Here is a 13504-nt window from a genome sequence, read left to right as displayed (position 1 = left end):
GTTATCAGAGGCACGATGCACACATGGGAATATCTTACGATCAAAAGTGATAATTTTACTATCATTTATCATAAAGCGTTGTTAATCAGTTTGTAAAGTCATTGACTAAAGGCAATTGTGATAACCTGAGCATGTCACACTCCCCTGATAACTTCGCAACACAATCCTCCATTGCGCACATGTTTGCGTCTGCTCGAAATATATGGAGTTTTAAGACTGATGCCGGAGTTATTACATCATAGGTTATTCGATAAGTTGAATTAACTTGAAAAGCCTCGAAAAGTAAAATAACAACATTTGTTTGTGCAGAAATTATTCAAAATGGTGAATACATATACAATTAAGGAGTGTATAACTCTCCTACTTAAAACTGTGTAAAACTTTGTCACCGTGAATTTAAATATAATTTCAATTGATTGGGCTGACACCAGGTATTCGTCAAAAAGGATAAACATGTCCTGCCCTAACGTTATCAACCGTTACTCAGACACTCTGAATAAAAGTGCTTTTAGTTGACTGACGGTACAGCAGCACTCCTTCCATACGACGGCCTGTGAACAAACGAGTCTTGACCAGGCAATCACGTGATGGACCGAGCAGTTCTGTTACAGGATAACTCATTCACTGATTTTGTTGAAACTAAAAACGATATGTTAGACATACATACAACGTTATGTAGGACATGCTTACCCTTTTCGCGAACATCAGGTGCCATCACTGATTATTAGTGAACCTTTCATGTAGAGTGACACTCTATTTTGCTCTTTACGCCCAAACATACATTACCTGTTACGTAGTGAAATAGTCAGGTGCATGTACTTAACACAGTGTCACATTGTACTGTGGCGCAAATTTTGATCAGCTGTCATAAAACCAAACATGTTTTCGAGAATACTTAACATTAATATCATAATGATCTTGAGGTCAGCGAATGCGGAATTCGGAAACGTTGAGACGTTTACATATGCCTGAGGTCACTGTTTATAATGAGGTCACAAGGTCGTTTCTGGCTTATGCAAACGTACAAAATGCACTTACATCTTTTACACTTTGCTGTTGTCTGTCTTCGTCCAAAATTAATTTCTTTCAAACACAACCTATCTCAAATGCGTAGTATGGTGCTAATGATGTCAATCACTGGATTTTCTGGTCCAGGAATATAGAGTGCGGTGTTAAACAACAAACAAACAAACACAGTCTAATTTCAGTGACCCATGGATTTGTTTTTACTTTTCCAACTTGATGAATATTATATTGGCCGTAAGTGGCTTCTAATTGATCTGTGGGGGCACGGGTGGCCCAGTCGTCTAAGGCGCCGCGATTCGCTGTGCAGAGTTGCGTCCCTTGGACACGCCAGAAACCTATGATTGTGGGTTCGAATCCCGGTTCGCCCCAATTATGTTTCTAGGTTTGTCAGCACCATACCCGTGCTCGTGGGTTTCACCGAAGTGGTAAACGTCTGAGACCTGCATCACTTCGGGCTTTCCTCCCACATTAAGCTGACACGCCGCGATATAACTGGAATAATGTTAAAAGCGGCGTTAAACCCAACTCACTCACTCACTCTAATTGATCTGTAAGTGTCATATCTTGAACTATCAAATTGAAAAGACATCAACTTTTTTCTAAGGGAGAAACATGAAATGTACTTTGTGAAAAATAGGTTTCATTTTCAAAACATTGTTTTAGATATGCATAGCCAAATCCAGTAGAAAATACCAAATTTCAAATCGTAAATCAAGACAAGTTTCAGTTGTCAGCTAGATTGTATATAGTCAGTTGGCCACCAGAGGAGAAGAGGCTTAGTTAAGATCTTCATTCCCACTTTTTCCTGTATACCTGAAACCTTTTCTTTTGCATAAAGGATGTATCTACACACAATGTTCATGGTAAGCTTGCAGGTGTGTGCGTGAAATTTTAGGGGGTCAAAATTGCATGAATTGAAGGAAGAATGCATAATTTGACAACATTGGCTGTAACAATGTTTTCGCCATTAAATTATCCAAATTATGACTTTGAGTACAGGTAATGTGCCCGGTTATCTGAATTTGGCAAACATTTTGTTTCATTTAACTATTATTGTAATTCTTATTAAAACATTGATAAAAATCATGTATTTTTTACTTCATTTTCAAATCTTGTGAGTAGGTAAAACACCAATGCCATTGAATTGTTACAATAAAACCACTATAACTGTATATCGAGATATGCCCGAACAATTGTGCTATCATAAAAAGGAAAAGAAATGAAAACATATAGCATAAGGGCTGAGATATGGTATACAATGTAACCACCACGACCCACCCTCCCCCACCCTCCCCAATTGTTTTCGACGAAAATTGCTTAATGAGATATGGTAGCAGATTATGTTAATGTAGGAGATGAGCGATATAATTGCAACAATGCTTAAAAACACCAAAATACTAAAATCATAAAGAAAAATGATGTTTCAAGTTTTTCTATGAACATCTATATTGTTCATCGTGAATCACTCTCAGTATATCATTTGTTTTATTGTTAGGGATCAGTTTACTACAGGAATACACTGAATAATGTGCATCATTGAAAAGCTTGCATATGATCATGATTTAAAAACAGGTGGAAATAGATGCCATCTTTTAATTCAAGATGACCCTTTATATAGCATGCACGTGTGAGTGAGTGTGCGTGCGTGCGCGCGCGCGCGCGCGCGTGTGTGTGTGTGTGTGTGTGTGTGTGTGTGTGTGTGTGTGACTGCTTGTACTAGTACTAGTCCGGACTGATGCCGATGTTATAGTGCTAGCTCACTGAGATGGCTGTAGTTTAACATGGATACCCCACCAGACACAGTTTACTGACTCCGACCCGAGCAGTTCTTGTTTTAGCCCCTTAATGCCGAGTGTCAGATAGGGTAACAACAAGTACCATCGTATAACGTCTTTGATATGACGCGGCCGGGGATCGAACACAGGTCTACCGCTTTCCGGGCGGACGCTCTAACACTAGACCATGGAGATGATCCTTTGCTTTTCCGAGGCAGCCCATAATAATAACAACTGAGTCAGGATCTGACAGCAGGAGCAGACCCGTTAAGATTCCGGAATAGAACAGGTCTTCTGCAACCCATGCTTGCCATAAAAGGTGACTATGCTTGTCGTAAAAGGCAACTAACGGGATCGGGTGGTCAGGCTCGCTAACTTGGTTGATACATGTCATCGATCACAATTGCGTGGGTCGATGCTCATGATGTCAATCACTGTATTGTCTGGTCCAGACTCGATTATTTACAGACCGGCGTCATATAGCTGGAATATTGCTGAGTGCGGCGTTAAACAACAAACCAACCACCCAACAGCAGGAGCAACGTTCCACGCCATGGAGAATACACGGAGACAACACACACTCAGCCTGACCACACGATTCCCGTTCAAGTCGACGTTTACGACCAGGATAAGGTACTTGGGGTCAATTCTGACACAGAAACCTAAAGACTGTCCCACTAGAACCATTACATATTTTTGTTTAACGTCAAACTGTTAATCGTCTTGGTCTTTTGAATAGTGAAGAAAGACGCACACGATTCGATCAATCACACAATAAGCAAATATCCAAACAATCATGGTATGGTCATTTAGGGTCAAGCGCTGCGTGAAACTTATCAACGTATAATGACCATTTGAGAAAGATAAGTCCCCTCTCTTAAAAGATCAAATAACTCCCCCTGTATGTGTTGTTATAGGTATGGTGATTAAGTGTACAAGATCATGAAGATATGACTTATATTTTGTCTCGCCAATGGCCAGTACAAACATTAGTGTCCACATATGTTGTGTTGACGAAGGAGTTGGCTTCTTTGCAAATGAAGGGCAAAATGAGAACTCTTCTGTCTGTGACGATCTTTCTTTCGTTGCACCTTGCTCAAAACCTAAATGGTGAAGCAATTTCTCCAAGCAAGGCAATAACTCATGGTGGACAGAAAGATGCCCCAAATGATGTTTATACCTCTCGATATGCGTACTTGTTGGAACTGCAGAGTTCCATGGACATGTTGGAACAACGGCTGGGGCAAGAAGTCTCGACAGTAGAGGAGGAAAACAAGAATGAAGAATGGGTCAACAAGAAACAGAGTGAAGTAAATCTTACAGGAAAAGCCAAGGGTAAATCCAACAGTCTAAAATGAATGTATTTGAAATCTTGCTTTTAGGTAAAAAAAAGCTTATGTTTTGACGGTATTATATCAGGTATTTAATGATGTCATGAACAAAACTGTGTCTAGTGTACAGACACTAGTGATTGGAAGTACGACAGTATCTCTTCAAATACCAACCAGCTCGTAAATTGTTCAGATACAGTCGGTAACTTATTCCATTACCAACTTCAATAAAAGCCCATTGTGGGTATATCGCTTGTTTCACCTAGTGCGTCTGTGGAGGACATATCTGTAATGAGCAAGCTTGTTTTAGTTTGGTTTGGTTTGTTGTTTTACGCCGCACTCAGCAACATTCCATCTATGTGACGACGGTCTGTAAAATCATCGAGTCTGGACCAGCCAAACCACTGATTTACATCATGTTTGTTTGATTGTTTGTTGTTTAACGCCGCACTCGGAATATTCCAGCTATATGACGGCGGTCTGTAAATAAATCGAGTCTGGACCAGACAATCCAGTGATTTACATCATGAGCATCGATCCACGCAATTGGGATACGATGACATGCATCAACTAAGTCAGCGCCTTTTACGACAAGCTTGTAGGGCCAATAAATGAAATAAGAATAAACTACATGTAGGTGCTTGATTGGAAGCGGATAAGAATAATGTGTGCTTGCATACGATCAATCATGGAATGACACTGCTGGCAATCTGATCATAATTAAAAAACCTTGAGGTGTCATTCCAAAGGAATAATATTATAACTTCACTGTGCTATAAGCTTTCAAAGATGATTACATCGATCCTAAGCAAGGTTACACATTGACATGGTTAGTTGAAGCAGAGCTTTCCAGAATTTGAATAACCATTTCAGCGATTAGACATGCTCTAACCAATTCGACAGTGGCTACTTATCAAAGACCTAAGAACCTAAAGTGTTTAAAACAGCACTGTTTTGATAACCGTGATTTTAAAGAAGTTTACGAACTGTAATATTGAATGATGTCAGCATGATCAAGAATTACTTGACTTGTTTCAGGGTTCTCAAACCGTAACTATGCTGGCGTGATACTTTCCTGTGAAGAGGACATATCAGGTATATGTGCAAGCCGTCAACATCCTGGGGTGTTCTACTACATTCGAGGCGGGAAAAAAAAGTCAAAAGGTGAAAGCATTATCTACGCACACGACACCAATAAACGGTCAATTAATGTCGAAATCAGTTTGGATGCTGTCAACACTGACTGGGAAGATATCGCATGTGGTCCTTGTGATTCGGATGGATTTGGACATTGTATTTATGTATCTGATACTGGAAGTACAGGAGAAGGTCCTGCTAATCTGATCTACAAGGTACAGGAACCAGAGGAAGTGATACAGGGTCGTAAACTGTCTCTCGGGGAGGACGAAATTGAGGTCATCAGTTTTGAGTAAGCTGATTTGCTGTATTTTGGTCACGCATTTCCTTTTTATGTTTACAGATATTTTTTCAGAAATCTCATTGAGAGTCAGTCGTAAAACAATATCGACCTCTTTCTTTTTGTAATTTACTTAATACACTAGTGTGTGTCCAAATAATAATATATGTTGCCATTGAAATTGGCATATATTGACTATTGCAGTTGGTGTATTGAGTTTGAACTGATTGTCACGAGTTACATTTTGATGCTGTATTGTATGTTATTCTTCAACAGAATATTTTAGAGATACGCACAATGTGCACGTCACTAGTACGATGTCTCACCGCTCAAAGTTCAATTTAACACGGTTAAATGAAGCCAACATAAAGTGGGCCCCCTAAAGTTTAGATCTACACTGCACGTCACTAGTACGATGTCTCACCGCTCAAAGTTCAATTTAACACGGTTAAATGAAGCCAACATAAAGTGGGCACCCCTAAAGTTTAGATCTACACTGTACGCCACTAGTACGATGTCTCACCGCTCAAAATACAATTTAACACGGTTAAATGAAGCCAACATAAAGTGGGCATCCCTAAAGTTTAGATCTACACTGTACGCCACTAGTACGATGTCTCACCGCTCAAAGTTCAATTTAACACGGTTAAATGAAGCCAACATAAAGTGGGCACCCCTAAAGTTTAGATCTACACTGTACGCCACTAGTACGATGTCTCACCGCTCAAAGTTCAATTTAACACGGTTAAATGAAGCCAACATAAAGTGGGCACCCCTAAAGTTTAGATCTACACTGTACGCCACTAGTACGATGTCTCACCGCTCAAAGTTCAATTTAACACGGTTAAATGAAGCCAACATAAAGTGGGCACCCCTAAAGTTTAGATCTACACTGTACGCCACTAGTACGATGTCTCACCGCTCAAAGTTCAATTTAACACGGTTAAATGAAGCCAACATAAAGTGGGCACCCCTAAAGTTTAGATCTACACTGCACGTCACTAGTACGATGTCTCGACGCTCAAAGTTCAATTTAACACGGTTAAATGAAGCCAACATAAAGCGGGCATCCCTAAAGTTTAGATCTACACTGTACGCCACTAGTACGATGTCTTACCGTTCAAAGTTCAATTTAACACGGTTAAATGAAGCCAACATAAAGCGGGCATCCCTAACGTTTAGTTCTCCACTGCACGTCACTAGTACGATGTCTCACTGCTCATACGTCGTCACAGTCGGTTACAGAAAAACGTCAATTTGGAGGTCTCTGTTCCTAAAACTTGAAATGTACAGTCACTCTCAGTCGATTTGGCTTTTTTCTGCCGAAAATTTATTATCACACGAACTTTCAATGTTGTTGTTAAAGCAACTGTCGTTTTGTAACGTGAAATGCTATATATCATGATTTCAAAACCAGCTGTTTCAATCAGAGATGGTTATTGTAATTAAAAACCTGTGATCGATATTTCGCTAAATTCATGTTTTTTGGGGACTTATTCTTTTGGTCATGTTACAGACGATTATATCTAATCTATGGAAAAAAATCTTGCAGAGAAATAATGACGGTGATAATGTCCTGATCACCTTTTAGTAGAGTTGAAAAGGGCGATTTTAACGTATAGCCTCCATTAGACTGTTTTGTTTGTTTATTTGTTTGTTGTTTAACGCCGCACTCGGCAATATTCCAGCTATATGACGGCGGTCTGTAAATAATCGAGTCTGGACTAGACTATCCAGTGATTTACGTCATGAGCATCGATCCACGCAATTGAAAAACGATGACATGCATCAACCAAGTCAACGAGCCTGACCACCTGATCCCTTTGGTCACCTCTTACGACAAAGCATTTCCAAAATATACAAGTTCATATACCACTGTGATCATTGTAGTCGGGGCGGGTAGCCTAGTGGTTAAAGCGTTCGCTCGTCACGCCGAAGACACAGGTTCGATTCCCGACATGGGTACAATGTGTGAAGCCCATTTCTGGTGTCCCCCGCTGTGATATTGATGGAATATTGCCAAAAGCGGCGTAAAACCATACTCACTCACTCGTTGTAGTCTAATCTGTTTATTCAGTACATGAGTGGGCCAGCGGCCCATAGTACAATTCGGTTCACCAGACATGTATAAAAATACAACTGTGTACACCTAAATACACAACAGCAAGGCATTCATAGATAAAGAATATTACTTCTGCAAAAATGAATTCCTTAACTTAAAAGCGTGGTAAATATAACAAGCCAGACTTCTAATTGTTGACTGATGCAGAGACGACATAAGTATGTAAAATTGTTCTATTGATGGATTTACATAATATTTTTGAGGAATATATGTCACTCGGAGAGCATAATATTTTTCACAAACCAATACGAAATGGTATTCAGACTCAACATAGCCTGTTTTACAAACCATACATAACCTTCGCTGTCTTGGGATACCAAAATATCTCCCGGTTTCTATGTGGAGCGAGTGGGAGCTAGCTCTAAAACGTGCCAGTGCAACGCGAAACTTATTGATTGTAATAGCCGATAAATAAAATTCCCTGCTAAACCTAAATTTATAACAAAGATATGATGAATACTTGGGGCTATTGGTCAAAGCAAAATGCCAATCTTGTTCATAAGAGCATTTTAATCTTTGTATGAACTCATCAATAAATGAAATAGAAATAACAAGATGCTGATTTTCCCATACGTAGCCAAAGCCATAGGCGTACAAAAGTAATTTAACTCTAGAGGCCCAATTAGTCTTACCTGCTATGGCCTGCTGCACAAGCATATTGTAACTTTTTCGTGGATAACGCGAATCGGGCATCTTTAAAATCTTACACCAATAATTCAAGCATCTTTTGAAAGCATAGATATACAAAGGGTATCTCCCACACTCTCCACGCACAACATGATTGGAAGTTGCTGACTTAACTCCTAAAATACGTTTACAAGCAAGTGTATGAACAACTTCAATCTCCTCGCAAAACGATAAAGATAAACCCCAAACTTCTGCACCGTAAAGAAGTACTGGCACAACTTTAGCATCAAAAATTTTAAAGAAAATATTCATAGGAGTAGGTTTAATTAGCTGTAGGGACTTCAAAAGCTTAAACAAAACCTTTTTAGCTTGATTAACAACATTAGATATATGTGCACTCCAAGATAGATTTCGAAAAAATAATACACCAAGGTATTCATATGTAGTTACACATTCCAACAATTTTCCATCGTAAACCCATTTTTCATATTTTGAAAGAACACTCCCATTTTTAAAAACTACTACTTTAGTTTTATCAATATTGACTGTTAATGAATAATCTTTACAATAACATTCTAACACATTGATTCTTTTCTGGAGACCATAAACAGTATCTGCTATGAGAATGACATCATCTGCGAAAAGTAATAAAAACAATTGAACTACATCTGGATGAAATTGGATACCATGTGCGCAACTGGATTCAATATCTATGGCAAGATCATTTATGAACAAGGCAAACAAAATGGGACTAAGGACACATCCTTGACGAACTCCCTTACTGCAGCTAAACATATCAGAAAATGAGTTATTGTATTTGACCAATGCCAAAACTTGTTTATAAATTGACTGTATACAACAGAACATTTTCGGAGAAATACCATTTTTGTATAGTACCATACGCAATTTGGATCTATCTATGGAATCAAAGGCTTTGGCAAAATCAACAAACAAGGCATAAATCACACCTCGTTTCTTAGCCAAATATTTCTCTATTACTGAATATAAAACAAAAATATTATCAGTTGTGGAATATCCACTCCTAAAACCAGCCTGAGACTCTACTAGTCTATCATAGGATTCCGACCAAAACTGGAGTCTTCTGTTTAAAATAGAAATATAAAGTTTACTGAATACACTTAAGATAGTGATACCCCTATAATTAGTGGGAGAATTGGCATCGCCTTTCTTATATATAGGAACAATGTGGCCAACAGCCCAAGATGAGGGAAAATATGCAGAATCAAATATAGCATTAAAGAAGAATGTCAAGAAAGGAACCAGAACATCAGGAGAAGACTTAAACATTTCTGCTATCAGTCCATCATCTCCCGCAGTTTTATTATTTTTCAATCCTGTAATCGCATCAAGCACTTCATCCTGTGAAATAGGGGAATCAAGAATACTCTGAGTTGTTTCGTCAAAATTAACATCGTCAAAAACTAAATTCTCCTCAACCTCTGAAAAAGAGTATTCACCAAATAAGTTCTTAAAGTGCTGATACCAATCTCCTAGTTCTATATTAGGAGAGCGTCTCCTTCCCTCACCAGAGAGTAGCTTCAATTGTGACCAAAATATTTTGCTGTTGTGTATGCCTGTCACCATATTACTAAGAATTTTATCTTGGTAGGCTTTTCTTTTGTTATGGAGTATATTTGTATATTTATTTCTTGCATGTAGATAGTTTGAAAGTGCCAAATGATCCCCAAGTAGTCTATAAACTTTAAGCAGTCTTTGCTTTTCAAATCTAAGAAATTCACACTCTTTATCAAACCAAGGTTGCTTATTGACTAACCAAGCAGATGGGCAAAACTTACGCATACATTCTGCTGCATTACCTAATAAATCTGAGAATAAAGTTACAGCATCATCAAATTTTCCAGATAAAATATGTTCATTACACTGATCAAACACTGAAGCTGACTTGTCAGAAAGTAATACATCTCTAAATGTTGACACTTTATCTTCATTCCACACATAACGGGAGTTGTCACGCACATCTCGTGCATTACATAAGCTAGCACCCACAGAAGCCATATCACGTGACACAAATGAACACGCAACAGGCAGATGATCTGAATCTGACCTAGATAGGACATCGAAGCGGTCACATGATGTAAACAAGTCAGGGCCTGTTATGATATAATCAACAACACTCTGTCCAATATGACTTATAAATGTAAAGTCTCCTTTCCCAGCGTCCGAACCACATCGGCCATTACAAATATATGAATTTAAAGCACTACAAACATTCAATAGCACTTTACCAAAATTATTAACTTTTGAATCACACGAATGTCTCTTAATATCAATATTATCATAAATGTCCGAAAAATCATCAATCCCAAGCCTTTCGGCAATGTCACATTCAATTCCGTCGGGATCTGTGCCAGTTCTAGAGTTAAGGTCGCCACCAATCAAAATACTACAGTCTCCAAATCTTTGTAACACGTCAAGTAGTGATTCAAAGAATAAACTTATACCACACTTCGTTGTAGCCGATTTATACCAGGTTGAGCCCTCAGGATGGACATATACACAAGCTACAATGGTGTCCTTTCCCAAACAAAATAAGCGCTTGTCCAGTACGATGAAAATTCCGTTGGGACCGGTCACACAACCTTTCACATATTGGACTAGGTGTTGTTTTATCAAAACAACCAGACCACCTGACAGTCGCCCAAAAAATGATATTTGCTCAGCTGGGATGGAGTGAGTAATATATCCGGGGAAACATAGTTGACTATCACTATGGGATGACCATGTTTCACATAAACTGATGACATCAAATTGGTGTATGAATGAGATAAAGTCAGTATCGTGGAGCTTCGATTGTAGTCCAGCAATGTTCCAGAATACAAAAGAAGTGGTTAGTCTGGTATTAGAGTTACAGTTACGGCCTTGGCCACACCCCTATCTGCGAAAATCATCTTCAATCTGTGGGTTTCGGACACTAGCTGGCACACCCGCCCTGGGCGGAGTCTTTGAAGTCGCCTGGTCTGTGTCTGGGTGGTCTGGTGGAGACTCATGACGTCTATCTGTAGTCTGCATATGTTCAACCACAAGAACCCCTTTCTTGTAATATCCGCGCTTATTGTTACGTCGTAGCTCCTGTAGCGTCTTCCGTTGAGCTATAGTCAAGTCATTTGCGATTCCGTAACCATTCTCTTTAAGCTTTGGACGGAGCGCAATCGCCCTGATTTTCAAGTCTAACGACGTGAAACGAACAATAACCGGACTGGGGCGATTTACTGTACTTGATCTAAGACGGTGAGTATTCACAATATCGCTTGGTGTGAACTTACAGTCACTGTCACTGTCACGGGCATGGTCATTAAATACCTCACACACCTCTTCTTTCAGTTGGTGTAAAGTTTCTCCGGGTTTTTGGGAGATTCCATAGATTAGCACATTCTGTTTTCGGCTATATTGCTCCAATTTATCCAAGGAATTCTCCAGCTTTTCAATTCTATCACTTACTTCGGCTGATAATGCTTGACCTGATATTGATCTCGTGTCGTCCCCCTCCACATTGGAAAGTCTCTCAGCTACAGCATCCAAATCCAAACGAAATATATCTTGCCTAGCTTTAACATCCTCTATGTCATGCTTAATTGAAAGAACAGTCTCATTAAGCCTCCTTGTGTCTGACTTCACGTCTCTAATGTCTCTCGCTAACTCGCCTCGCACTAAACGAAGTTCATGTAAAATCTCATCCTTAACCGCAATAATATCTACCTTAGCAGGTCCGGGGTTTTCTTCAATATCTCCTGACAGCAGTAACAATGTTTGCACTTGGTTTGCTGAGTTTCCAAGAATAAAGACTGTGTAGGTGACCAATAATGTAGCTAAGAGCCGATAGCCCAACACATTACCGGGCGTCCATCTCGTCCCTGGTGTGTACCGCGTCTCAATATGGCCGACTTGTCGGTACCCACGCGGGTGGGTGAAAGTGCCAATACGTGCTCGCCATACCTCCACCGACACGCCCAGTTAGTCAGTTAGCGACGGGGTACTGCAACAGGTGATATGCGAAAATAAACAGTTAAGTTCAGTTCCTTAGGAACAACATTCCTTCTACTGCCAAGAAATCTTTTCAATCTCTGAAAAGGTATCCATTTTGATAATTTTCAGATCCATATTGAAGAATAGTAAGACACTCATGGTTTCACCAAGAGGCAGACTCTTCCTCATGGATTCTTCCTGCAAACCTGGAGGGTTATATGAAATCAATGAATATGAAGCTAAATACCTCTTTAATGTGGCTTTACCCAAGAGCAAGTACCACGGAGGTCCGACTGGTGGAGATATATCTGTAGATGGTAAGGGATTCCTTATCAAGTTCAAAGAGGAGGTATTCTACTGGTATGTTGATGCAGAAGAAGATATGGAAAAGGTCCTCACCGATTCCAAGCAGGCTATGCGACTCCCTTATTGGACAGAAACATTTGGCGAATCAGTCGCATGGAGTCTTGATGGGGCATCCTACTTTACAGTCTCTGCAGGCTGTAACGAACCACTATATCGATATGAGAGACTTGATCATGCCACAACCGCAGTGTCAGATGTTGAGTACGATGATGATGATGATGATGATGATGATGATGACGACTATGATGATGATTACTATGACGATGATGACTATGACGATGATGACGATGATGACGATGAAGATCGCTATGCGATGTCTCCGTATGGTATCTTTGGTTCGCTTTTGTTTGGGTAGGCGTGATAATATGTACCTCAGAATTTTGCAATGATCATCTTTATATGGTAACATCATACCTGCAGCTGAGGTGTTTTCGGACCATTGGTTCAGAGATACAGTGATCCTGCAGACATTCTTTCGTGTAATGAAGACTAACCCGTCAATGTTATACATAATAATATAAAATTGAACATTGACAACAAATTGTAGCTAATTCCTTTACACTGTTTTATCCACCTGACCTAACAATAAAACCATCTCATATGTTTCATAGTTCAATCCATGCATTAATTGTTGTTGTTTGTTGTTTTACGCCGCACTCAGCAGTATTCCAGCTATATGACGATGGTCTGTAAATAATCGAGTCTAGACCAGACAATCAAGTGATTAATATCATGAGCATCGATCCACGCAATTGGGATCGATGACATTCATCAACCAAGTCAGCGAGCCTGACCATCCGATCCCGTTAGTCGCCGTTTACGACAATCATAGTCA

General features: G+C 39.5%; 2 protein-coding genes across 2 annotated transcripts; one reads left to right on the top strand and one right to left on the bottom strand.

Moving 5' to 3' along the window:
* The first annotated feature begins 3838 nt into the window (after positions 1-3838).
* LOC139448218 (uncharacterized) lies at positions 3839-13024 on the top strand. The gene is made up of 3 exons (XM_071229736.1): positions 3839-4136; positions 5171-5561; positions 12433-13024. Exons 1-3 carry the CDS (start codon positions 3839-3841, stop codon positions 13022-13024), a joined length of 1281 nt encoding a protein of 426 aa, XP_071085837.1.
* Positions 7653-9561, bottom strand: LOC139448217 (uncharacterized). The gene has a single exon (XM_071229735.1). It carries the CDS (start codon positions 9196-9198, stop codon positions 7738-7740), a length of 1461 nt encoding a protein of 486 aa, XP_071085836.1. The 5' UTR covers positions 9199-9561; the 3' UTR covers positions 7653-7737.
* Positions 13025-13504: the final 480 nt, after the last annotated feature.

The sequence above is a fragment of the Haliotis cracherodii genome, unplaced genomic scaffold (assembly GCF_022045235.1).
Source record: "Haliotis cracherodii isolate W230 unplaced genomic scaffold, xgHalCrac1.p SCAF_7, whole genome shotgun sequence".
NCBI classification, from domain to species: Eukaryota; Metazoa; Mollusca; class Gastropoda; order Lepetellida; family Haliotidae; genus Haliotis; species Haliotis cracherodii.
The sequence above is the reverse complement of the archived record's forward strand: the minus strand, read 5'-3'. Positions and strand labels throughout refer to the sequence as shown.